Source organism: Globicephala melas, chromosome 4, assembly GCF_963455315.2.
Source record: "Globicephala melas chromosome 4, mGloMel1.2, whole genome shotgun sequence".
Taxonomy (NCBI): Eukaryota; Metazoa; Chordata; class Mammalia; order Artiodactyla; family Delphinidae; genus Globicephala; species Globicephala melas.
In genome coordinates this window covers 138,681,932-138,709,372 of record NC_083317.1, presented here as the reverse complement: position 1 = coordinate 138,709,372, position 27,441 = coordinate 138,681,932, and the positions used below count along the sequence as shown (strand labels likewise).

At 39.9% G+C, this 27,441-nt stretch overlaps 1 protein-coding gene across 2 annotated transcripts in view; it reads right to left on the bottom strand.

Moving 5' to 3' along the window:
* Positions 1 to 27,441, bottom strand: part of KCNH8 (potassium voltage-gated channel subfamily H member 8) — a 387,984-nt gene that overhangs the window by 244,161 nt on the left and 116,382 nt on the right. For both annotated transcript variants that reach the window (XM_060297633.1, XM_030876350.2), the window contains exon 2: positions 16,274 to 16,507. In XM_060297633.1, coding sequence (XP_060153616.1) covers positions 16,274 to 16,507 — 234 coding nt within the window. The remainder of the gene's footprint in view (positions 1 to 16,273; positions 16,508 to 27,441) is intronic.

The following is a 27,441-nucleotide window of genomic DNA, read 5'->3' as shown; positions in this document are numbered from 1 at the left end:
TAGTGTTGAAGAGCACAGGGGTCACTGCCAGCACCTGGATTCTGACCCTCCCCCTAACTTCTCTGTGAGTCAGTTTCTTTAACTGTGAGATGGGGGTATTACTAAGATCTGCCTCCAAGGGTCGATGGGAGAAATAATGGGAGAAACAACGCAGGCAAAGAGCAGAGCACAGAGCCTGGCCCACAGTGAACACTCAGCAAATGGGAGCAGTTACTATTTGATGACGTTGTCTGTGTTAAGTCAGGAAGGCTGACCTCCAGGAAGTGAAGGTCCGCAGGAATCTAGCTAGCTGGGGAGTATCAGTGACCGCTCAGTTGTGGAAGGACAGGCCCGGCTAAGCACTTCCTGATGAATGAAATGAGGCCCTAGTTAAGACGTCTGTCTTGCTTTGTTCTGATCATCCTGGCTGGAGAGCCGGGGTGAGCACAGGCCCCTTCAATAAACGGTCTGACATAAAACTCCTCATTGATTATACAGTGCAAACTTAACCATGGGTGTAGAAGAAGAACAGGCTTTCTCTCAGAGTAGCTTGTTCAGATATATGCGAAGCAGACCAGGAAAGCTGCCTAGGTACAAAGCCTCAACCCAGGCGAGATAAAAGATAAATTGCAAGGCAGGCTTTTCAGTCAAGTGGCACGTGCCAGCCCCAGCCAAGTTCTTTCTGAGCCCTTCCCCTTTGGCCACTATTTCTTTGAAGTCCTTAACTGTATTTGCACTTCTGAGCTTCACCTTTGGAATGCAAAAGACACAGGAGGAAAATACAGAACACTAATCTTCTATCGAGACTGAACAGATTCACTGGAGAATCATCATAAATGCATCATAAAATGCTTTCTATTTCAGAGCAGGCAAAGTCTCAAGTAAGGTCCCAGAGGAAGCAGGCTGGAGAAAGTGGCTGAGAGTAGCAAGAACAACCCAACCCATGGTTCTCTAATAACTTAGCTGTAGGGAGCATGGTAGGGTACTTGCTGGCCCTTCAGACATTATAAAAACTGCAAATTTTGCAAGCATTTTTTAAATTCTGCATTTCAGAGTTAAATGTCCTCTTATTAGACACATACACACACCAAAAGTGTTTCTACAAATCTAGATGTGGCATTTAAAAAACATGGCTGCAATGAACATTGGGGTGCACGTATCTTTTCGAATTATGGTTTTCTCCACATATATGTGCAGGAGTGGGATTGATGGATCCTATGGTAGTTCTATGTTTAGTTTTTTAAGGAACCTCCATACTGTTCTAACACAACATTGTCAATAAACTGTACTCCAATAAAGTTTTAAAAACAAATTTTAAAAATAAAAACATTTTGGGCACACTTCCTATCAAGAGTTGGGGTCTAGGTGCCCCCGTCATGAATCTGGGTGGACTTATGTTTGCTCCATCCACAGTACCGATGTGGGATGGAAGAGGTTTTGCTAGAAGTTTTCCTAAAATGGGTCAAGAAAAGGTCACACAGCTTCTGCCTGCTTCATGGAAGCCTAGACTACCTGGGGCCCCCAGGGTTAAGGAGGCTGTGGCAGACACCTCAGTCCACTGTCCCAACGGATCCCAGACTTTCAAGATGCCAGACCTGAGTGAAGCCATCTGAGATCCTGCAAAGCAGTGCATCGACCATCTGAACCCCACCTCACAACCAACCTCTGCTAACTCCACGTGGAAGATGAATCACTCAGCCCAAGCCCAGCTTGGATTCCTGACCTACAATATCGTAAGGCATAAGAGTTTCTATGTTAAGCCACTAAGTTCTAAGGTAGCTCTTCCACAGCTGTAGATAGCTGGAACACCAAATGAACTTTCTACCAGCCTGTAAGTAAGAATACGGTTGCACCCATTTCCCAGAAAAAAGTTTCCAAGGTCCCATCCTCACTAGCTCTTCAGTAAACCAAGTCTCCAAAAGGGCTCTTCACAAATACTTCTAGAATCCAGTGTAAATGTCCCCACAGGCTAGTCTTCTTGGCTTCCAAGCATGCAGCACTCTGCGTTCTGCGTTGCTCTCCAGGCTCACTTGGATGCCCTCAGTTGTGCCAAAGGTACCACCCTGAGACAGGCTGGGACCTGGGACCCTTTGCTGCAGTGCTTGCACCTGGACAAACATCTCTTCCAGCAACAAAATACAAAGAAACTATAAGGGACTAAAAATAACTGTGTACATGCCCAGTTGGGGCAAGTTATGGACAACAAGATACAAAAAGACCAAAAAAACCCAATTGCTACTTCTGAAGAGCCGGGAGCAAAAGCAGGGTACCGTGCATGCCCCCTACACACGACACCACCAAAGAGGTGGGCAAACCACCTAAGCCACACCTCTGGCCCCACCCCTGGACCTGCCCCTACCCTCACCCCATATAAGGAACCAGCTCGCCCCCCCACCCCCATCCCGGGTAAGCGAGCAAGGGAACCTGTTGCTTGTTCTTGCTCCCTCCTGCTGAAGCAGGGGCCCCAATCAAGCCTTTCCTGAATTTCTTGTCTAGCCTTATCAATTACTATTGATTGAGGAGGCCAAGAACCCTGGTCAGTAACAATCTCATGCTAAGCTCATGTCCGTGGGTCTACGGCTCTGACAGCCTCAACAGCCTGAGGAGATTTTTTTTGTTTTTTTTTTTTTTTGCGGTACGCGGGCCTCTCACTGCCTTGGCCTCTCCCGTTGCGGAGCACAGGCTCCGGACGCGCAGGCTCAGCGGCCATGGCTCACGGGCCCAGCCGCTCCGCGGCATGTGGGATCTTCCGGGACCGGGGCACGAACCCGTGTCCCCTGCATCGGCAGGCGGACTCCCAACCACTGCGCCACCAGGGAAGCCCTGAGGAGATCTTTAGGAAAATATTGCCCTTGCCCTTGCAACACCTCTCTCTGGGACTGGAGTCATCTGAGTCCAGGGCTATGTGGGGAAATGATCCTTTTTTTGCTCAGAATTATCTTCCTTCCTCCCCAGGGCTCACTCAAGCATAAGATAAAGTTTCTTTTATTTTCTGTAATCTCAAGCCTGGTTTCCTTAGATCTGTTGAAATAGATTCTTGGCTGGCTGACTTGCTCATTGTTCTCTAGATGTGGTGAACATCTAAAGCTACTACAAATGATGCCCATGTTGGGAACCCCCATATTCACAGAAGACACTCATTTAGACACTGCACTTTCCATTACAAAGCATTTTCCTCTTATGGCTGGGCACAGCACACCTTGCTCTGAAATTTGGATCCTACATGAAACCGTTCTATATGCAATGCTACAAGCCCATTCCCTAACAGTCAAATGGTCAAGTCACATACGTTATACATTTAAAATGTCAATTTTAATCTGACGTTCTACAACCCCAAGGCTTTGCCTTTTCTCCTATACAGAGCTGCAGTCCTAGAATGCCTAAAGGGCATAATCAAATATTCTAAAAATCTTCTGCAGAGTCACACTGAATAACTGAGTGTAATGGAACTAAGAATATATGCTGCCCACTAGAGACTCACTTCAGAAATAAGGCAACATATAGATTGAAAGTGAAGGTATGGGAAAAGATATTCCATAGAAATGGAAACAAAGAGAAAGCTTGTGTAGCTATATTCATAAAAGACAAAAAGGACTAAAGCAAAGACTGTCATAAAAGACAAAGAAGGGCACTGCATAATGATAAAGAGGTGAATCCAGCATGAAGATATAGCATTTATAAATATAAATACATCCTACAGAGGAGCCCCAAAATATGTAAAGCAAATATTAAGAGACCTAAAGAGAGAAATGGACAGACAGCAATAAACTAGTAGTAGGGGACTTCAACAGCCCCACTTACATCACTGTATAGACCATTCAGAAGAAAATCGATAAGGAAGCATTGACCTTAAACAACACATTAGACCAGCTGAATCCTATGTCTCTTGATAGTCTTATAGGGTTTCCTTATATGTAACAATTTGGTTTTTTCTTGCTGCTTAAGGTTTTCTCTTTATCTGTAATGTTTGATATTTTAATTATAGTGTGTTTTGGTGTGGATCTCTTTGGGTTCCTCTTTTATGGGACTTGGCTTCCTGGACCTGGATGTTAGTTTCCTTTCCTAGGTTAGGGAAGTTTTCAGCTGTTATTTCCCCCAATAGTGTTTCTTTTCTCTCTCTCTTCTCTGGGACCACCATAACGTGAATGTTATTCTACCTGATGTTGTCCCATAGGTGTCTTATCTTCTATTTTTTTTTCATGTTTTTTTTTCCTTTTGCTGCTCTGTATGGGTGAATTCCATTATTTTGTCTTCTAGTTTGCTGATCTGTTCTTCTGCTTCATCTAGTCTGCTGTTGAACCTCTTGTGTACTTTTCAGTTCAGTTATTGTATTCTTCAGCTCTGTGACGTCTGTTGGTGCTTTCTTGTATTTTCTCTCTCTCTGCTCAGTTCATCCACTCTTCTGAGTTTGTGAGCATCTTTATGATCATTGTTTTGAATTCTTTATCAGGTAGATTACTCATCTGCATACAATTAAAGTCTTTTTCTGAGGTTTTGCCTTGTTCTTTGGTTTGAAACATACTTCTCTGTTTCTTCATTCTGCCTGACCCTCTGTTTCTGTTTCTATGCATTAGGCAGAACAGTTACATATCCCAGTCTTGAAGGAGTGGCCTTGTGCAGAAGATGAACTTATTCAAACTTGCCTTAGTTCTTGGTTGTCTTTCAAAGCTCTGTGATGGTCTAAATCACCTGACTTATTCTTGATATGTCTCCTTTGTTGAGATGATGCTGAGACATGTCAGTGTCCCAAAGGGAGGAATCTCATTTAGCACCTAGTTTTTGGCTGATTGGAAGACAGACCCTCAGGCAGCAGCTCTTACAGTAGGCAAATACATACAGACTTGTGAGGCCACAACTGTAATCCCTACTGGCCTCCAGAGCAGATCTGGAGGTGTCCCATGGGTGACGGTTACACAAATCAGGGCTACAGCTGAGTATTTAAGCTCCTTGCTGTAAAGTCTTATCAAGCTTTAGTGAGGCTGAAGGAGCGTGAAGGGATGGTGTCGCCCCACTTACTCTCCCTGGGAGCACCTCCTTAGACCCTAGATGTGGCGGAAACCTGAAGCCCGTCGCTCAGACTGAAGCTCCAGGACAAGTAAACAAGCGTTTTTCACAGAAAGATGGGTGTGTTTCCGTTTGCTGTCTGTGCAGTTCCCTGGGGGTGGTGGCCTACCAATAACTGTCTTTCCAATTGTTACAGTCCTGTGGAACACAGTACCTTCAGCTCCTTGGCCACCAGGGCCAGGGGATCAAGGGGTGTCCCCTGTGTGGACTGTGTGCACGTGCTGGCTTTAGCAAAGCAGCTGCAGAGCATAGGGAGTAGGGCACAGTCACCAGCTTCAGAAAGGCACTGGGAAAATGTCTGGACTGCATACACCTGTGGGTTTTAGCAATGCAGCAGGAGAATGCCTTGCTTATGCGTGTGTGCTGGCTTTAGGCTGGGAGTGAGAGAATGCCCCGACCATCCATGCTCACCAGCCCCATCCAGGAAGCAGGGTGCTGCAACTACCCACATTCTCTGGCTTCAGCAAGGCGGCAGGACTGTGCCTGGAAAAGTGGCAAGAGATGTGCTCTTGGGGCAGGTGGAGAGTGTAATAACGGCACCTGCCAGCACCTCTGTCTCCAGGGAGAGTTTCAACTGCTGCCTGTCCCTTCAGCAGAGGCTTCTAGGTTAGCAAGTGAGTCCCCTTCACATATAGTCTAGATGCTTTTCAAACTGCTGTTTGTTCACTGGGTCTTGGGGTGTGTGAGATTGTATGTGAGCCCTTTAAAAAGGAAATCTCAGTTTCTTATAGCACTTTGGGTCCCTTGGACACCACCTGTTGGTTTTCTTAGCCAGGTATTTTGGGGGTTCCTCTCTCTGATGTAGCTCCCAGGGGTTGGGGTATCTGATGTGGGGTACCAACCCCTCATTTCTCCAGAAGAAGTGCTGGATTGGTGAGATCCCCCCCTATTGTGAGTCACGATGCCAAGGGTGGGGATTTTGCTAAGACCATGTCTCTGCCTTTCCTACCCATCTCGATGTGGTCCTTTTAACCTTTGTTGTGAAGAAGTAGTTCATGTAGCTTTCAGATCTTTTTTTTTTTCCTTTAACACATGTTTATTAAACATTTCTCATGAGATAGACACTGAGGAAAATAAAAGCATGAATAGGACCAACTGCTCCAATTATCTATTTGAGGACACACACACATAAACAACTGCAAAACAATTCGACAAAGGTTTGTATGAGGTCCTGCTGGAACAGGGAGAAGGGGGTCAGGTGTTTAGCCTGGCTGTCTGGAAGAAAATTCCAGAGAAAGGACATTTAAGTTGCTTCCTGAAGGGAACAACCCCACGTGCAAATTTCCAGAGGCAAGACAATATGAGGCCTGTTTGGGGAACAGAGTGAAATTCCACATGCACGTGAAGGAAGAGTTTTTTATTTATTTAACATTATGTCCCTGACATTTACTCTTCAAAGGACTTCAAATGCATGAGCTCATGCATTTTTCAAATCTTCAAATTAGGTTTCAGATCTTTTTCAAAGGGAAATGATCCAGATGTAGCTATAGATTTGGTGTGTCCATGGAAGGAAGTGAGTTTAGGATCTTCCTATGCCACTATCTTGGACTCCCCTCTCCTTGGCATTAACATTTCTAGACATTCTACCATGTCATGAGAAAATTAAAAGAAGAAATGTGAAGTGCATCAGTGAGTAAAGAAAATGAACAAAGGAGAACTGCTGGGGCAATTGCAAGGTGAGCACATAGGGCTGTGTTCACATCATTTCTCTGCATCACACTTTCTTCATCTGTAAATGTGAGATAATTCATATTTATTTTGAAGTGTTATTACAAAAATTAAATAAAATAACATATGTGCTGCTTAGCAGAATATAATCAATTAGATTTATTATTACTTAGATATCATGTATACTTTTTATTAATGTTAAAAGTTTAAAAATGGTATTTTCATTGTATATTTACTTATGTTTACCTTCTGTTTGAGCTAGTGATCCCCGTTTTCTATTGAGAGTGGTGATTTAGTTTTCTTTGCTTGCAATTAGAGTAAAAATAAAAGAGTCAACTTAAAGAAAAACGTTAAGCAAGCAATAGTTCGGTAGGTACATGGACATAAATAAAAAATCTTGAAAGTGACATGGGAATGATTGAGTCTGTGAGTTAAGAGACTTTTCCACCACCCTATCAGACTCAAGATTCCCTTCTGTAACAAACTCTTGTATTTCCCTCTTTTCTATTTAGAACTGAAAAATCTAAATAATAAAACTTGCCTGCCTATAATGCACATTATTTTCAGAAAAGTTTTCAGACATTCTATATTATTAACAGTAATATAACAGAAATAAAAGTGAGGTTGTCTCTGGTAAAATAATATGGATCACAACATGAAATGCTCAGGTATGACAGACGACAACAGAAGATGTTATGAAGCAGTTGGATAATTGGACCAATATACAAAATCACTATAAATGCAATAGCTCCAAGTGCAGAATCTGGGCAGATGTGCATATCTGTGACAAGTATTGGGAGACAGTGACAAGATTTTCTTAAATGGTGAAGTTCTCAATGAGATAAAGTTCAATCTTCTCTCACTACACTATGGTTTTATTCTTGGAATAAAACCATTTATTCTTGGAAATTCAGTAGGAAATTGAAGTCTTCCAAAAAAAACACTGTGTTAAGTTCCAAGTTCAGGTCATTAGAAACCAGTGTTTTACTTCCTGGAAAGCCTGGTGGGGCATTAGAAAGTCATGCACTGCATAATACTGTACTGTTAACTACAGGTACTATTCTGTACAGACCTCTACAACTTACCCATCTTGCATAACTGAAACTTTATATCTACTGAGCAACAATATTACATTTTCCGCTCCTCTCAACCCCTGGCAACTGCCATTCTATTCTCTGCATGTATGAATTTGACCATTTGAGATACCTAATATAAGGGGAATCATGCAGTATTTGTCCTTCTGTAATTGGCTTATTTCACTTAGCATAATGTTAAGAGGATAGATCTCATGTTAAGTGTTCTTATCACAAAAAACAAAAAAAAAAAACACAAAAGAACACAAGAAATTTTTAGAGGTGATGGATATGCTTAGTACCTTGATTGTGGTGATGGTATCATGGCTGTATGTATATGTCCAAACTCATCAAAATATACACATTAAATGTTTGAAACATTTTGTATATCAGTTATACCTCAATAAAGCTCAGGAAGAAAGGAGAGATAGAGAAAAGGAAGGAAGGAGGAAAGAAGGAAAGAGAAAGAGGGAGAAAGAAAAAAGAAATAAAGAAAGAAAGAAAGAAAGAAAGAAAGAAAAGGAAGGAAGGAAGGGGAAAGAAAAGAAAAGAAAGAGAAAGAAGAAAAGAAAAGAAGAGAAAAAAGAAAAGAATGGAAGAAAGAAAGTCAAGTTAAGCAGTGGACAATTCTTCAGTTGCAAGACCACCCCATACATTACAGTATATCTAGCATCCCTGATTCCTGCCCATTAAATGGCAAAAGAACCCCCAATTTTGAGACAAACACCCCCGGATACTGGCAGAATGCTCCTAGGAGGTGGTACCATTCCCACTCCCACAGACAACCAGTGGTTTAAGAGCAAGGACCTTAGAGTCAGAGGATTTTTATATATCCTGGTTTCTTTATGATCTTGGGGAAGTGACTTAAATTCTAATCTGTTTAATGTAAATGTAACCAGGTGTTATGGGTTTAATTTTGTTCCCCAAAAAGAGTAAGTTAGAGTCCTAACCCACAATACCTCAGAATGTAACCTTATTTGGAGATACAGTCTTTACAGAGGTAAGCTAAGATAAGGTCATTAGGGTGGGCACTAAACCAATATGACTGGTGTCCTTATAAAATGGGGAAATTTGGACACAGACACACATGCAGGGAGAATAGTATGTGAGGATGAAAGCAGAGATCAGGGTGATGCTTCTACAAGGTAAAGAATACCGAAGAGTGCCAGAAGCTAGGGGAGAGGGATGGAACAAACTTCTCCTGTCAGCCCTCAAAAGAAACCAACCCAACTGATACCTTGATATCCAACTTCGAGACTTCAGAATAGTGATACAATAAACTTCTGTTGTTTAAGCCACTCATTTTGTGGTAATTTGTTTTGATAGCCCTAGCAAACTAATATATCAGGATAATATTTTTGCAAAATTAACTATATCATTTTAATTTTCTTCTTAAATCTTTGTTCTCTTGCAGCATTTCTCTTCTTGTTGAATCTATTTAATATAAAAATAGGCTTGAAAGATAAGCGTTCTGCAGAGAAGATATGCTAAGATAAACGTATTAAGGTTGGGATTTGTAGATTCAACCATGATGGTCTTCCATGACACAGAGACGATACAATTTTCTACCGCTAACATTTAAGCCAAGAAGCCAGAGTTAGGAAGAAGACAAATATGACATGACATCCCAGCTTGTCCATTCTCAGCTCGAGGGATTGTGAGAAAGTAGGGGAGGCCAGAAATAATCTCCTCTCTATGAGGTTTCACAGATTTGAAGCAGGGAAAAGCTGTGTGTGTGTATTTTTCTTATCAATTATTTTTTTATTTCTTCCTTTTTAAAATTTTATGTTTTTTAATACATTTTAAAGGTTACTTTCCATTTAGAGTTATTACAAAATACTGGCTGTATTCCCCATGTTGTACAATATATCCTTGCACCCTACCTTACACCCAGTAGTGTTTTGATAGCTTTTTTTGAAATACTGAAGGCAGAAGAGACATTTTACCTTCTCTTTGGGACACTTGAGAGAACCTGCTTGTCAGACTACCTCTTTATCAGCATGAAGGTGGCTGCCCACTTTTGAGGAAACATGATAGCATAAAGGATGCTCGAGTGTACTCAGAGTCTCCCTTTGCTTCCATGTGTGAAGGATGGGAATGCTCACCTAAGGTATCCATTATCCTCCCAAGGCTAGCAATACAGAGGATAGAGAACAATAATGAATGCCTTGATCAGTGGCATGATGAAAGACAGGCAAAAATGAAGAGAGATCTATAGTGGTTTCAAGCGCTAAGCGGAAGTGAAGTCATGTAGGGAGCATCACCAGACACAGAATGCAGCTGCAAACACCAATAAGGGGAGCATCAGACACATGGGTCAGGCATGAAGCAGTGAACACACAAGGAGTTAGGGGGACCCTTTCTACACTATGCCATGAGTTAGTATAAGATCCTCACATCCCAACCATGCAAACGGAAATTTAGACAGAAAGAAAGGAGAAGGAGATGATAAAAAATTGTACTTATATCCCCAAAGCAATTATACCTTGCCTAAAGGGATTATTTAAAATACAGCGGTGGCCATGAAAACTTTGGTTTTGAAATATGCCCAATCCTTTCACAAAATTAAAGTAACTAAGATAGCAAAATCAGAAATCCAAAAACTACATTATCAACCAAACTATATGACAGTGTGTCCCCATAAACCTGAGAATACAGAATGATGAGCAATACCAACTAAGAAGCTAGACCCCTGCAGGAGCAGCAGCTTGATTAAAAAAAAAAAAAAAGAAAGAAAGTTTTTAATAGCCCTAGAGCTTGGGACCTCATAATTTGTCAACAAGTGTCTACTCCCCAAAGAAGAAATCCTCTGAAAGTAGAGGATTCCACACACAGATCTGAAAATGATTAAAACTAACACAGAGCTTCCCAGTCTCCAATTTGCAGGTGAGTGAGAATGGGCTACAGAAAGGTAGGATGGTGTTGGGGTTGCCTGAGCCTCCAATGTTCTCAGAAAACCCAGCAGAAATTCTTTCCTGGATGTATAGAACTCACTGAGGTATAGAACTATACCCAGGAGAAACTGCTCAAACCAGAGCCCTACTTGATCAGAGCAGGAAAATCAGGGTAAAGAAAGGAAACATTTCTAATACTAGTGTGAAACAGGTCCTCACTAGGAGAGGAGACCTAACTCAGAAAGAAACCAAAATTGTAAGCTATATGGGGAAAGCATTAAAAAAAAAAAAAAGAAAACTTTTTGGGAATGGCAAAAGGAGACATAGGTTTAGGAAAGTTTTCCTAGCACACCTCTATTTTCAATATTCTTAAAGTCGAGAAAAAAATTCAAACATGACAATAGAAAAAGATGAAAGAGAAGATAAAGAGAAAAACTATCTGAATACAGATACAGAAAGTAAAAACACATCCAAAATATTCCATAAGCACACAAAACCCAAATATTTCAAAATAAGTAAAAAGTAATTAAGAAAATTTACAAACTTTGAAATAACTACATACATAACCTACATTGATTTATAAAAGCTCAGAAACAGTATGACTAGGAGTTATGGGATGAACTGTATGCCCTCAAAATTTCATATGTTGAAGTCCCAATCCCCATTACCTCAGAATGTGACTGTATTTGGAGATGGGAGTCTTTAAAGATGTAATTACTTAAAAAGAAGTCATTTGGGTGAGCCCTAATCTAATATGACTGGTGTCATAAGAAGATGAGATTAGGACAAAGACACACAAAGGGAAGACCACATGAAGACACAGAGAAAAGACAGCCATCTATAAGACAAGGGGAGAGGCTTAAAAAGAAACCAACCATTCCAACACCTTGATTTGGGGCTTCTAGCTTTCAGAAATGTAAGAAAATTAATTTCTGTTGTTTAAGCCACCCAGTCTATAGTTTGTGATGGCAGTCTGAACTAAGATACAAGTCAAAAGAGTGATATAAATAATATGACTTAACTGAGCTCAGGAGAGGATATAAATGAAAGATAAAGAACTGAAGACTTAAAGAGAAGAAATACAAGTGTGAATAGATACCACAAAAGGAAAGGAAAGGAAATAAATTGCACATGGTGAAAAATTGAAAACAAAAAATAAAATAAATGAAAAAGAGGAAGAAAATGATAGGTACAGAGGACAGGCAAAGAAGATCCAACACACATGTAATAAGTGACTGTAAAGAGGAAAATCAAAGTGAGAAAACAGATTAATGATAATTAAAATTCAAGAAAAATTTCCCCAAGTAAAAGGGTCTTAAACATAAATACTACAGGGCACATCACATAACAGAGGAAAAATCTGATCCAAAAAATTCTAAACCAGGTATCAGTAAACTGGCCTGTAGGTCAAATCTAGGCCACCTCCTGTTTTTGCAAATAAAATATTTATTGGAAGACAGTAACACCCATTAATTTACATATTTTCTTGGGTTGTTTTCACACTATGGTGACATAGATGGGTACTTGCAACATAGGCTGTATGGCCTGCAGAATGTATAATATTTACTCTCTGGACCTTCACAGAAAGAGTTTGCTGACCTCGGCCTATGCCAAGATATATTCCAGTAAAACTATTAGATTATAATAAAATGAAAAAATGAAATGAAATAATAATAAAATAAATTCATTGAACATCCAGGACAAAACACCAACTCACTTAATTAGTGGCACTTTTAGGGTAAAATAATACTCTCTGCCAGTACACAAAAGAATAACATAATTGAGATAGTAAAGTGAAGAAAATATAAACCAAAGGTTTAATTTTCACCCAAATTGATCTACAAGTACAAAGGTCACAGTCATACTGTTATTAAAATGCAGGGGCTCAGGGAAACAGTTTCCATGAGCTCTTCCTAAGATGGCTCAGAAAACAAGCTTCTGACAATGAAGAAATTATTGGAGAAGCTTTAGAACAGAATATAAGGTGATCATTATTTCACTGTAGCAACAAGATTAAATAAAGGAGGATAAGAGTGACAAAATACATGCAATTGTTATTTGAGCTGACAATGTAAATATAACTATGAAAGAGGTGAGAGAGGAACATAGAGCGATAATAAGGAAAGCAGACCATGCACGCTGATTATCTTATAGATATTAACTGGTACTAAAAGGACATTACTTTAAATTAGCTTGTGGGGAGAGAAAGGAGGGAGAAGTGGTTCCTGGGTAACTATAACATTGCTTATGATAGAAAATGAAGACAAAAATCTTTAAAAAGTGGGACTATACAATATAAACATACCACATAAAAGATAACTTTTAGAAAAAACACAAAACTTTCTAAATAACAACAGTAGTACATAAAAGAGAGAGAGAGACAGAGACAGAAAGAGCAAAGAAAACAGATAACATTCTAGAGGGAACACAAATGTCCATCAGTAGGGGAGTCGTTGAACTGAATCATATGATGTAATACTATGCAAATGAGTGATCACATTTTAGAGGGAACACAAGTGTCCATCAGTAGAGGTTTATTTAACTGACTATGTAATACTATAATGGATCCACCTGATGTAATACTGTAAGTGACTAGGGTGGAGACACCTGATGGAATACTATGATTGATCCATATGATGTAATACTGTACAAAAGAATGAGTGATTGTCATCCAGCATATGTTGTTCTAAAAGGTATACACAGTTGTAAAAGATATTGCTCTGCAACTATAGAATAGTGTGCAAAGTATGCTGCGTGTAAAAAAGGAGGGAACCACTCTATAAGTAAAGTATTGCTGATATTAAAAAAAAACAATGAGGATAAACACCGAATTTATAAAATTGTGACCCTTGGTTCAGGTTCCCATACATTTGTTTGTCTAGAATAGCCGTGGTTAATGCCTTTTGTATATCAGCAGAAGTGGAGGGGACTGCTTTTTGAAAAGACATCGTAATGGTCTATTTCTGATGTATAGGTAGAATCTGGGCAATTTAAAGGGAGGACAAGAAATAAGAAATGTTAACTCCTGCACATAAAAATATAAAATATTACTCTCTGTACTTTAGCTGAAGAAAAGTTTGAGTATTTTGCTTATCTGTGAAGCTAGTTGTCTTCTTATTTATTACCTAATTTTTAAAAACCTTATTCTTTCTTGGTGCCTTTAATGATTTCCATCCAAAGGGGTCCAAGGTTGTAGGCATCTATAAAAAACTAGGCTCGGGAAACTCTTTTAGGGGTTCACTCCCACCCTGTGCTTTATATTTCTACTTTTCTGACCTCCAAAGTCTCCACCCTTTGGCCTTGCCACCTAAACTCTCCTCCTTGGCCTTAACCTTTCTCAGAGGTGCCACATTTGGATATTGTGAGAAGGCTTAAAAAGGAAGAAACACAAATGGATTTGGAAAGACCTGTACAAGGCACCTATCTTAAGAAGGACAAGTCTGCAGTCAGCGGATATTTCAGACAAAGCCTCTCCTTTTCCCTTTGTTCACCAGATGGCGGTTTTATCACTCCCTACCAGTTTGCATTCTCAGTAACCAACTCCATTTTCTTTTATCTCAGGCCCCCTTTTCAGTGATTGTGGTAAAATTAGATAGAGCTAGAATCCTTTTATTTTATCGCATTTGCAATGTAGGCCTTATCTATTGACACTGGGAAGGACACAATGGTCTGAACTGTGTTCCTGGTGCCAAAGAACTGGAAATCCTATTCCTCCCAGAGGGGTGCTTGCCAATACTTCCTGACTACCATGCATCCAAAATTCACACAATCAAGGACTGTCCTCCAAAGACAAATAACTTTTAAAAGAGGATGAAGTTCCCATGTTCACGCTCCGATACCTCCTCCTAAAAATGACCCCAGTACTAAGTATTAAAGAGGCCAGAGATGCTGTTAATTGTCCACAATGCACAGGAAAGCCCCCACAACAAAGAATTATTGGCCCCAGATGTTAATAGTGCCAAGGTTGTGAAACCTTGAATTAGAGTACAATTTAAATGTTGTAACAAAAACACCTAGAAATAGAGTGATTCAAACAAGATAGAACTGGATGTGTCTTTGTCTAGGATGGGAAAGGTGGACCTAAAACCACACCCAGGCTCCTTACCTATTGTTGCTCTGTATTACTCTATGCTGTCGACCTTGACAAATGGTTGAAGCTGGCTTTCCAGCTTTGCCTTAACATTCTGACTCGTATGTATGAGTTTACTAGGGTTGTCATAACAAAATACCACAGACTGGGTGGCTTAAACAACAGGAATTTATTTTCCCACAGTTCTAGAGGCTGGATGTCCAAGATCAAGGTGAGGCTTCTCTCCTTGGCTCATACATAGCTACCTTCTCGCTGTGTCTTCACACGACCTTTCCTCTATGTACACATATCCCTGGTGTCTCTTCCTCTTCATATAAGGACACCAGTCATATTGGATTAAGGCTCCATCCTTATGACCTCATTTAACCTTAAAAGGCCCTATCCCTACACACAGTTACACTGGGGGTTAGGGCTTTGATATATGAAATTTGAAGGGATGTAATTCAGTCCACAACACCACGGGAAAGGAGAAGAAGAGAAATTAGAGGTCAAACAATTTCGTTTTTTAGGGATTTCACCCAGAAGTTGCATAAATCATTCACTCTTATATATCATTGGCCAGAACTTAGACACATGCCCTAGCTAACTGCAAAGAAGGCTGGGGAGTATATTTTTTAGCTAGGCGGCCATGTGCCCAGCTAAATAAAACTCAGGGGGCTATGTTACTCAAAGGAAAAGTATTAAAAAAAGAGACAGAATTCTAGAAACTGGAAAATGATGGTTTGTTCTCATTTTTGATCTAGCATTTCTCCAATATAATGCCTCTTGGATTCACCCCCTCTACCACGGCTTACAGGATAATGATATCTATTCCCATGTAGGAACCAAGCACTGTGGAAACTACACCCATGCCTAGATACTTTTTCATTTAGAAGAGAGTCAAAACCATAGCCACAAGAAAATAGTATTGCCCAGTGGCAGTGTTGAGTCCAGGAAAATGTACTCCCACCCTGAGACACTGTGTGTCTCTTATTTCGTCTCTAGAATTTAAGAATAGTGAGAAAGGCTCTGTGAACAGGAAACTGGAAGAGAAAATGCCTATGCTCATGTCCTTTAAATTAACTTCTTTTTCTGCTGTCAAACACTTGGATCTCTGTCCCTAATGACTGAGGCTGAGATGTGGTTCTTAAAGATGGAAAACTATCTCTGAATAGTTAACTATCTCTGAATCTGTTAATATATTAACAACCATCATATCTGATATATATCTTAAGCATGACCACAACATAATACACTTTATTTTAACATATATTACCTCAGTTAATATATTGACATTGAATAATTGTAATTCTAATGCTAAATTTTCAGGTAGTTTATGCTGTTAATGGCTAAAACAAGGCCATCATCCAAGTTATTTGTGGAACTTCAATAACAGACTGTATTTATGTAAAATACCATTAAGCCTTAGTGGGAGTTATGGAGCAATTACAGCAATGGGAGTTAAAAGAAGGTGGGTGACCTTTCACAACTGTCCAAGGAGCACCCATCAGAAAAAGCCAACTCACCGTTCTTCTTGTAGAACATAATTTCTCCTTTGAATTCTGCTTTTTCCTCCAAGGACTTTTCTATCTGAAGCATCAGTTGCTCGTTGGTCTCAACCCCGAATAAGAATTTGCAGCTACAACTCTTCTGCATGACTTCTGTCCGGGCAAATCCAGCAAGCTCACAGAAGCCATCCGAACAGTAGACTATGGGGAAACCCTTAGCCACCTGGGCGTTGGCGAGGATGAAGTTGCTATCTGTAGACCAACAAGGAGAAGACAGCAAGTAAACAAGCATGAGAAATTCTTTGTAAATCGCACTTTCAGTAACAAATCACAAGCACATATGTTTAGCCAACATTACCAAAAATGCAAGTCCTGATGGGCTGGGGTGGAAAAGAGACACCCCAAAACATAGAACGGCATTGCCCAGCAGAAGTATGTATTAAGCTCCAACATTGGTTTGCATTTTGAAACACACCATGGAGGGAAGAGAGTATTCCTTGGCCTGCTTTGAGGCACTTACCATCTACCTAACAGTAAGGAATGGTGCTTCTGAGTGTGGCTTCTGGTTCATAGCTTGAATCTGCCACTTGATGTACAGATGATCTTGAACAAATTACTCACATATTCTGAACCTCAGTTTCCCTAGGTTTGGTTTCCCTAAAAGCAGACCGTGAGGCAAGGATTTGACTGTAAGCAGTTTATTTGGCAGGTGATTCTAGGAAGTAAGGAAGTGGGCAGGGAGGAAAGGTAATAAAGGGTGAGACAGAAAGGGGTTTACAGATATGAGCAACTCAGGCTCAATCACACAGGGACACACAGAAGAAATGACTGGGCAGAACACAGCTCAAACTTTTCCCAAAGAGGAGAGAAAGCCAGGGTATTTATCCACCTCCATGAGTGTCTATACCTCATTGGTCAGGACACTTTGGGGTTGTCAATATGTTAGCACTTTGGCCTGCCCACTTGGGCTGAACACATTCTCCGGAGGTCACTTGGGCAACACGATGCTGGAAGCCACCGTATATAAGGAAATGGTCTGCACAGCAACTTAAGGTTGAGTCAAGGAGATCCTGGGAGGGCACTGACAGGTGTACAGAGAGGGTGATACTATTCCTTACTTCATAGATGTAGAGATTCGTGAGAAATGCTTAGCACGATGTCTGGCACAAATAAGTACTCAATAAAAATTATTATTAAGAGTATTATTCACATCTTATGGCTACTATATTAACAAATAAGAATGTAGGGCAATAAAAAACAGGACACAGTTGTTAAGCGCTTAGAGATAACTTCTGGAGGAGAGCCTGAAAGACAACATTCAAGGGAGGTTCAAATTTTTTGAGATTAACTTAGAGGGTGTTTACAGGCAAACCATGCATATTAGAGATGGGGTGTAAGACAAGACATGTATAAAATGCATTGGTGGGTGACTTTCAGGTTCAGAATGAATCAGAGACTATTATGAAATCACTCATTCATTTGCTCACGAAACTAAAGTTGAACAGAGTCAGTGTATCAGACAGTATTAGAGGCTGGGATTTTAAAGATAATAAAAAGAAAACAAAAAATGGAAAGAACTGTGGCATAAATTGTTAAATGAAAAAAAATCATGATTCGGTGTAGTATGTTATTAGATGAACTATTTGTCAGAAAATATATAAACCCATATAGACATGTATGTGTATCCCCAAACAGGAAGTGTTTAGGTATACCTAAAACCAAGTGGGTTAACTGGTAACTGCAGATGTCTTCAGAGAGAGCAACTATGGGCAGAGGTGATAGGAATACTTATTTTTGCCATATTCTTACTATATCCTTTGAATTTTATATCATATGTTTTATGTATTACTTATTAAAAAACTAGGATTTTAGGGCTTCTCTGGTGGCGCAGTGGTTGAGGGTCCGCCTGCCGATGCAGGGGACGCGGGTTCGTGCCCCGGTCCGGGAAGATCCCACATGCTGCGGAGCGGCTGGGCCCGTGAGCCATGGCCACTGAGCCTGCGCGTCCGGAGCCTGTGCTCCGCAACGGGAGAGGCCACAACGGTGAGAGGCCCACATACCGCAAAAAAAAAAGAAACAAGCAAAAAACTAGGATTTTAAAAGAGGTTTGCAGCAGACATCATATCTTGTATGCCATGAGAAAAGAGGAATCCCCGCTACTTCTTGGTGGCCAGCAGGACAGGCACTGATGATCTGTTCCATGGGCTTTCCCATCTCTTTTTAAACATCTGTTGCATGTTTCCATAGACCCCCATCAGCTGGCAGAACCAAATCCACTCTACTCAGGTTTGCTCCAATCACGTCCTAAGCCCAGAGTAAAAATCCAAGTGCTAACATCTGCATCCTGCCTGGGCCGGGCTTACCCATCTCCTTGCCCAGTCACCCTCTCCCTCTGCAGAACAGTCAGAGCTTAAAATCCATACTGGGAAGCCTTCAGTGGCACATTGTTTTGAGGCCATGGGAGTGAATTAAATGATCCAAGACTAATGTTTAATTCTCTCACACTTTGAAGAAGCATCTATTGATGGTGTATGATGTGATGGACTTTGTTCCAGGTGCAGAGAGAGGCAGAAAAATGTATTAGATGCAGTCCCTGCCCTTAAAGATCAGCCTTGAACCTATGGGAGCTCCCAGCTAGGTCCAGAGCGGGGCACCCTCCTATTGGTCTTGGTCTCACCAACTCTGCACAGTTCTGGGTAACTCTCTTACCATTAGTTTCTCTTCCTCCTTCCATTCTAAAATTTAGGCTGAGAGCTAGCTTAGAAAATGCAAATGCAGAACATTGGCAAAGTACTCAAATGTCCTGAAAGAGCTTTTAATGTTTTTTCAGAAGCCATTTTTCAGTCGACTGCTGACATGTTTATTGACTCTACTATATGCCATGTGACATGGTTCTACCATATGGCAGTTCCTAGAGTGAGGTGACAGGGGGGTGTAAAAAGATGAATAAAGTATAATCTCTAGCTTTAGGATGTTACAACATAATTAAAGAAATGCATGAATATCTGTAACATTAAAATACAGCATATCGTAAGTACCAAATCAGTGGTACACAGATAACTACTCCCAGAGTTGAGAAACTGAAGATCCAGGGCTTTTAAAATGACTAGCTAGGAATAAGACAAAAATGGGTGGAGATAATTATCAAAAGACCTGGAGGGTTGGAGCAGATGCCTGGATGGCCCAGGCTCCGAGTATGAATGGAGAAATAGGAATTAGAGACAGAGAAAATACATAACATTACATTTTGTCCTAAAGTCCAGTTTCCCATCATTTAAACAGCCACAATAGTTTTCTTTTGTTAGTTTGTATCTGTCTTTCTACTTTTGACCCTTGCAGGGACTTGTATTTTATAGCTGTGTCTTGCACATAGCATGCATTTAATTTTTTTTAAAGTACGACATGAAGATACATCCACCAACCTGAGACTGATATATTTACTTTTATTATGATTACCATATTACATTGTCTTTTTCTTTTTTTTAACCAACTTAATTTGTGCTTTCTCCTCACTGTGTTTTGTTATTTTGCCTTTTCCATTTTCAAAAATTAGAAAATATAACACACCTGAAAAAAGGTTTAATAACAGTATTTAAAAACAACAGTAAACACCCGTGGATGGTGAAAACCCCTGTGAGCACCACACAAATCGTATTTCCCTCCTTCCCCAAAGAAGAAAACCATAACTTGAATTTTTGTAATAATCATTCCCATTTACACAGTTTTTACCACTTACATATGTATCCTCATGTTGCCTATTTTTTCTGATTCTTATGGCATATATTATGGTATTTCATTCTACATACTTTTTAGTGACTTGCTTCTTTTATTAATTTCCTTAGCATCTTTATAATTGTTTATGGACATAAGAAAAGACCAGTCCTTCAGAGCTACAATAAGCTTCTGAAAAAAGCCGCTAAAGGATTCACCAAATTGCCTGATATGTGCATTTCAATTAAGGATTATAGTGTGTTTGGGGTACTGAATTCTTCCTGCAAATACCCTGCAAAAACAAAGCAAAACAGAAAAAAAAAAAAAAGTCATGTATTTGAGCTTTTCTGTTTATAGGTAGCACTTGTCCTGTCCTTGATATGTAATTGCATTTCAATTCGAGAGAATTTAGTGGCAGTCGGCTTCTCATAAAGCTTAGTGTACTAGCTACGTGAATAGTCCTTCTGTTTGGAAAAGAGTAGCTCCTCTTCCCAGCTATCTACTTAGAAACATATGCTTTTCTGAATACCAGTCCTGGAATCTCCAAAGAAGAAATGTGACATTTACTTTAGAATTATGTAAAACAAAGCCACTGCCGTAATGATTATGAACCCATCAGGGGTATATCACCAACCATACATATGTCAAGGGTATTTAACCTTTTAAATTTTTTTTTTTTTTTTTTTTGCGGTACGCGGGCCTCTCACCGTTGTGGCCTCTCCCGTTGCGGAGCACAGGCTCCCGACGTGCAGGCTCAGCGGCCATGGCCCACGGGCCCAATCGCCCCGCGGCATGCGGGATCCTCCCAGACCGGGGCACAAACCCGTGTCCCCTGCGTCAGCAGGCGGACTCTCAACCACTGTGCCACCAGGGAAGCCCTAACCTTTTAAAGAATCAATTATGCATATGTGATATGCATCTAAATGCCACACAGCTTTTTCCTCCTTGTTTCTAGGTCATCCTTTTGTGTAAATTTAGTTTCGAAGTGCCGGTAAACAGTAAGATTTAAATGTGTTTACATTCTGAGTAGTTGATTATTTATCTAAATGGCTCCTTAGCCAAAAGCTTTCATGGATCATCAGAGGGAATCTCAGGGTTGGTGGAGACCCAGGTCATTTGCTCTGAGTCCCTACTGTAGGGTACCACTTTCCCATTCAAATGGAGATGTACTATTCATTGTCGACTGCCAGGCACAAAGGGAATGGGAGTTGGAAAGGAAAAATATAGAAGGAAAAAGAAGAGGAGAATGCAAACACTGATCCACTACTAGCTCCTTTCATCCTCAGCCTATTTTTCAGATGAGAACACTAAGACCTGGAGAACTTTAGTGTCCAGTCCAAGGTTTGAAGGGAGGGATTAAAATCCAGTCTATGTGACAAACAATGTTTACTACATCATGCATCCTTTCTGTAAAGAAGTGACTTGTTCTCTACTTCCAGCAGAAATGGGTTAATTCTAGAAAAATATTTTTACCCCTTCAGTCTACAAAGACCTCAAAGGCACAGATTTTTCTCTATAGAGATCATTCATTAGAAGTTCATTGATGACATCTCCTAAACCGGTCTGGATCTCTCAACAACCTCTAGGACACTTCCTCATTTCCTCCAGAAAGTCAATATTTCAAAAACATGACAGCAACTTTCTTGGCTCCAAAATATTTTGCATAGGCCCACTCCAGAGTCCCTCAGGAGACAAAGAAATGTAGTTGCAATACAAACGATCTGGATTCTGACCTCTTCAGTATTCCTAAAATTTCCCCATTGAAATGCCCTCCTACTAGGTAGAAGTGAATTTAGTGGCCAAAGCCACTAAATGTGCTTTCCAAGGAGCCTAGAGGCACTGACCTAAGCTCGATAGATATTGGTTTGAAATCTCAGGTTAACTTAAAAATCCAACAGAATTTTGCATTTATGCTTGTTTGAGTGTTTTTTTTATTATGTTTTAATATGGACCTGCCATATTTTTAATTCAATTGAAAATTCAGGAGGATATGCTGTTTGTTTTCTATGACTCTGCATACTGTTCAGTACACACCTACATCACCTAAGTTTGAGATTCACGACTGGTGGTAGAATGGTGTACGCTTAAGAGATTGGACAGATCCAGATCACTCTCCCCCTCAACCTTGGTCCTTTAAGACAACCAGCTCAGCACCCAGTCTAAGAATCCTCCACATGGAGACCCCGAACCAGTGACACCAAAAGACACATGGAGAGATACTAAGAGATACTAACTAAGCATCACTGAGAGATAGTAACTGGGCATCAAAGAGAAACCTGTACCCCTGGCTCTTTCTGCCTAAGACACAGAAACTGAGACTTTGATGGTCCAAATCTTTATTTCTGAAAAGTGCCCCTGATACAGGTTCTCTTTTAAAACCAAATCTTGTGTTGCGTTAGCAAGTACTCATATGCACAGACTCGCACACCACACAGATGGGCAAACTTGAATCTTATAGGCCTCCATTTTCTTGTAGAGGGGAAGAAACAAGCATGAAATTTTAATTTTCTTTTATGGGTTGCTCCCAAGCTGTCTGAATTACGCTTACATACAGGTCCAACAAAGACAACATCTGTACCTCTTGTGATATCGATCACCGCCATCTCTCGAGACTACTTTATCCAGGTACAGAGAATACGAATGCTTATGACTTTAAAATACTTAAATGATCTTTGCACTTTATATTGCTTTCAGGGAGCTTAATTGTATCATTTCCAAGTATGATGGCATCTGTATTAGATTAATGGTACTGGCTGCAAGCTAAAGTCCTCAGTATGCTCTCTGCTAAAATTTAGAGGCTGCTTGGAACTGAGGACTTTTCTAACCTTACTTTAAAAAGCAGATGGCAAATTTGCAGAGGGATTCTCCTAGTCATTACAATGTACACATCACCTAGTAGCATGCTTCAAATGGTTATATTGCTAACGTTCATCATTTATGGTTTGATTTCTGACATACTGCATAAATGATCACTTCAGGCAAAGATTAGAAGAAAACTTTGTAACAAAGCAAAGCTCAAAGCCGGAACCCTAGGGCTGAAGTCATAGTAGAAAGCAGAAAGTTGTGCATGTGTATGAGTACATCTTGCTCTCTTAAGGCCAATAAACAAGTAAACACAGAGACAAATATAAACTAATGTGCTTCACCACCTCGCCAGTGAAGCTAGCAGCCTCACTGGGAACTTCTTAGAAATGGAGAATCTCAAGCCTCAGTACACACCCCCTAAATAAGAATCTGTATTTTAACAAGATTCATATGCACATTGTAAAGTCTGAGAAGCTCCTTTAGAATATCACTGGAAAGATCTAGAAGAACCTAGTCACAGTAAACAAATGAGGGAGGGCACCTGCGTGGCTGAGAACAAAAAAGGAAAGGAGACTGATTTTCATCATATTCTCTTTTTAGTGTTTGAATTTTGTAGCATATGCATGAATACCTATTCGGAAACATCTTAAAATGTATTTAACCATGCATTTGAATGGCTTAATAAAAATAACTTGATTAAAGACAAATAGTAATTTTGATGAAGTAGAAAGAATCTAGATCAACAAATTTTTAAATTTCCAATAAACAAAGATAAAAGCTCATTAAGACGAATAAATTCAAAGCAAGTTTAGTATACTCTTTATCATAATTTGGTATTAGCAAAATCACCAGTAAGTTTTGCAAATTCCATTTTTCAGCTGTGTGAACTTCAGTGGTGAGTGGTGCTATTTCTTTTCAGGTGCACTGTCTCTTAGAATTCAGTAAATGAGTTTCATTTAGAAAAAGAATGATTTTTAATTAAGACAGGAGGGCAGGATTCATCAAAAGTAAAATGAATGAGGGAGAAACCAGAAAATCTCAAAGGCAATAATAACAAAACGTGTTTGGTATTTTATCCACAATTGATTCTCTACGAATACATCTGAAATAATACTAAAATATGCCCCAGTTCTCTGGGGTTCTTGTCTAATAGAAGTAGTCGTTTAGACAAATGGTCTTTCACATAATCTGTTTACTTTCTTAAAAATTAGATTACCTATACTCTGTCACTGGAATGAACACTCTAAGGGACAGTGGTTTGTTTTGTTCATTAATTTAGTCACAACCTCTGGAATGGTGCCCGGCACATAGTAGGTGCTCAATAAGTATTTGTTAAGCAAATGAGTGAAATAAACTTGGAACCTATTAGTTTTTATTAAAGCACATCAAATGAGGGCAATTGTTTGTAGCCAAATCTATTGTTTTATTATTTAGCAGGAATCATTTATAACCAGCAACTTTAAAAATAAAGTCAGAACTGCCCTGAACAGTCCATCTCATGCCCATAGTTTTCATCCTGACCTGCTACTTTTAGTAAAGTCTTCAGTAAGCATAAATAGAAAATTTTATTTTCTATTAGGAAACCGATTAAGAAAAAAAAAAAACAAACAAATGAAGTTAAATAATGCCAAACAAAGCCCTTTCTTCAAAATATAAAATGAAATTATGAGGCACTTTCACTCAGTAAAGAAAACTACTGTGTGTACATGAATTCAGCATTTGGGAATCCTTAGGGACTCTTCAGGGCTACTTCGTAGTTTTCTAATCCAGGATACTGTCTTTTAGCCACTACCCTAGTGAAGGTAGGCTAACCTGTTTCCAACAGTGCCTAGAGAAAAGAAATAGGCATGATGTAAATATCCCTGCCTCATAATGTCTATTAAATAATAATGGCTATTATTCCTACATTTTCATATTCATGATTCCTGTCCCTCCCTACCTCTCCTCCCTCAAATCAAATATGAACCATAAGTGAGCTGCCTGGGAAGGTCAAGCTTTTTTCCAGCTTTTGCAAACAGAGGAGGAGAAAGCGCAGTGTTCACTATACTTTCTCCCTTTTCAAATATATAAGACTGGATGATACAAAAATCCCAGCTCTCCCAGTCCAGAGGAGGGGTTAGGGAGAGAGGAAGTTAGGCAGAAACTGACAGGGAGGGCTTAACAAGCCTTGGCAATCAGGGAACCTGGATTTTCTGGCACAAGTCTCATTTTATTCTCTTAAATAAACAAATTACCAAATAGGTAGTTAATTGTGGTTTCAATTTTACACCCTTGTAAAACTTTTCTTAGGAGTTTATTTAAAGACAAAATAAGACCACGTGACAATATTTTTGTTCAGAAAGACATAGTTCTTTGGGCATCTTACTGGACCTATTGAAAGACAGATTAAATGGAACGCAGCAAATGAAACCAGCCACATTCTGTGTCTATTCAGATTCCCCAAATATTTCATTTAACTTGTCCCTTGATCATCCTCCAGCACAACCTAGAGTTTGCTTGCAATGACATTTAATTCGAAGAATATTTCCTTTTAATTTCAAACAAACTAGAACAGGCTCTTTACTGCACATACGTGAAGATTTGAAAAAAGGGGATTCATTCAGCCATATTTTAGTCATTTTATTATTTTTCTTTTACACTTCAAGGGCTTTCCAATTTATTTATTTATTTTTTTTTGCGGTACACGGGCCTCTCACTGCTGTGGCCTCTCCTGTCACGGAGCACAGGCTCCGGACGCGCAGGCTCAGCAGCCATGGCTCACGGGACCAGCCGCTCCGCGGCATGTGGGATCTTCCCGGACCGGGGCACGAACCCGTGTCCCCTGCATCGGCAGGCGGACTCTCAACCACTGCGCCACCAGGGAAGCCCCACCAATTTGCATTTTTGAAGACAACAGATACAAATTAGTGTGCCCAGTGCCCCAGAGTGGACTGACTTTCCTCTCTCCCTTCAAACTTTGTTATATTCTATGGAAGCTAATGCAATGCAAATGTTTCTCATCATTTGGTAGCTTTTTCCAGAACCTCATCTAGCCACTGCATAGTCTTCTCTGCTTCCCAGTACTCACGTTAAACAAGAAAGATGAGGGGTTCTACAAGAGAGAATTAATTTAGGTAGCAGGAAACACAAGAGTAAAAGAATTTGATAGTTACAGTTATTCCACAGTTGTAATATTAGCATTTTTATTCTAGTGTCTTTATAATGATGCAGAGAGAGTGCAAAACTTGAATTAAGCTGCAGGTCTCTGGGAATTTGTGGGCGAGGTGGAGGCAAGAGGAAGATGACAGTAATGTAGAAGCAAACCAACACAGGTCAATGCTGACTCGGCGTTAGTAAACCAAGATAACTAGGAAAGAGGCGGCTAAATAAATTAGACAGAAATAAGGCAGACAGTAGGTGCTGTTTATTAAACAGGTATGATATGCCAGGCTCTCAGGTCCGCATTTTGCATTTCTGGTCCTCACAAAAGCATCTTATGCTTTTATTACAGATGAAGGGGGTTTGGCTCATAAAGGTTGAGTAACGTGACAATGCAAGTTAAAATATCCTCAGAGCTACAATACTCCTGATCTCGGTGGATGACAACAAGAGGTGAAGGAGAGCTAGAATCTGCATAGGGACATCACCAAGTCCACTGTTTCCTAAAGTGCAGCCCTGGTCCACCTCGCCTTTTGGGATCTCCTAGGATGCTTATTAAGGTTGCAATTTCTCAGGCCTCACTTCAGAGCTATTAAATTAGAATCTCCAAGGGATGGGAGCCCTGGATCTTCATTTTAAACAACACCACTAGATGATATATATTTCCAAAACGATTGAGACCATCTGCCCTAATGGAAGGTTCACATCATATACGTCAGCCTCATCTTGGGAAGGGGATATCCACTTTGTAGGTGAGTATATATTTAATATATAAGGTTTTGGAGAATTCTGTTCTAAATAATAACCCCTTTGATTTTATGATTTTTCTATCATTCCTAAAGAGACTTTAATAATTAGCTCAGTTAATAGTACTACAGGAGCTCAAAGTTTGGGGATGATTAGAAAGGTCCATATATAACCTAATGCCCAATCTATAATCCCATAGGCCCTCTCTGCAATATTCTGTCTTGTGGTGGCACAAGTACCTACTGATGGGGACCTCACTCTTTCACAAACCAGTGACACCAATGCTGTGACGGTGAAGGGTGCTAACCTTCTCCACATATGGATTTAACCCCTGCTTTGGTCTTATTACCTAGAATAATTTTTGCAAAGAAAAACATCATTCTCCTGTTTTAAATTTTTTAAAGGCTTTCCATGGCAATTGGAATGAACCTCAAACATCTCTATTATGGTCCATAATACCTTATCTAGGATTTCACTTACTCCTTACCTGCTATCTAACATTTGAGAATGTCCTTCCCAGCTCTCTCCCAAGGCCTGTGCCCATGCAGTTTCTTCCCGCTGTGTTTCATCCTTCAGGTCTCAGACCAAATGTCCACTTTTCAGAGTGTCATTCCCTGACTATGTCATCTAAATAAGTCACCCCACATTATTTTCTATCATTATAGTCTGCTTTTTCTCTTAAGACTGAGTATTACAATTTTTAATGATGTTTCAACATGTTTATTTATTTATGATTTTTTAGCCATTCAAACCCAAGCCCACTATATACAAAACTACAAATAGAT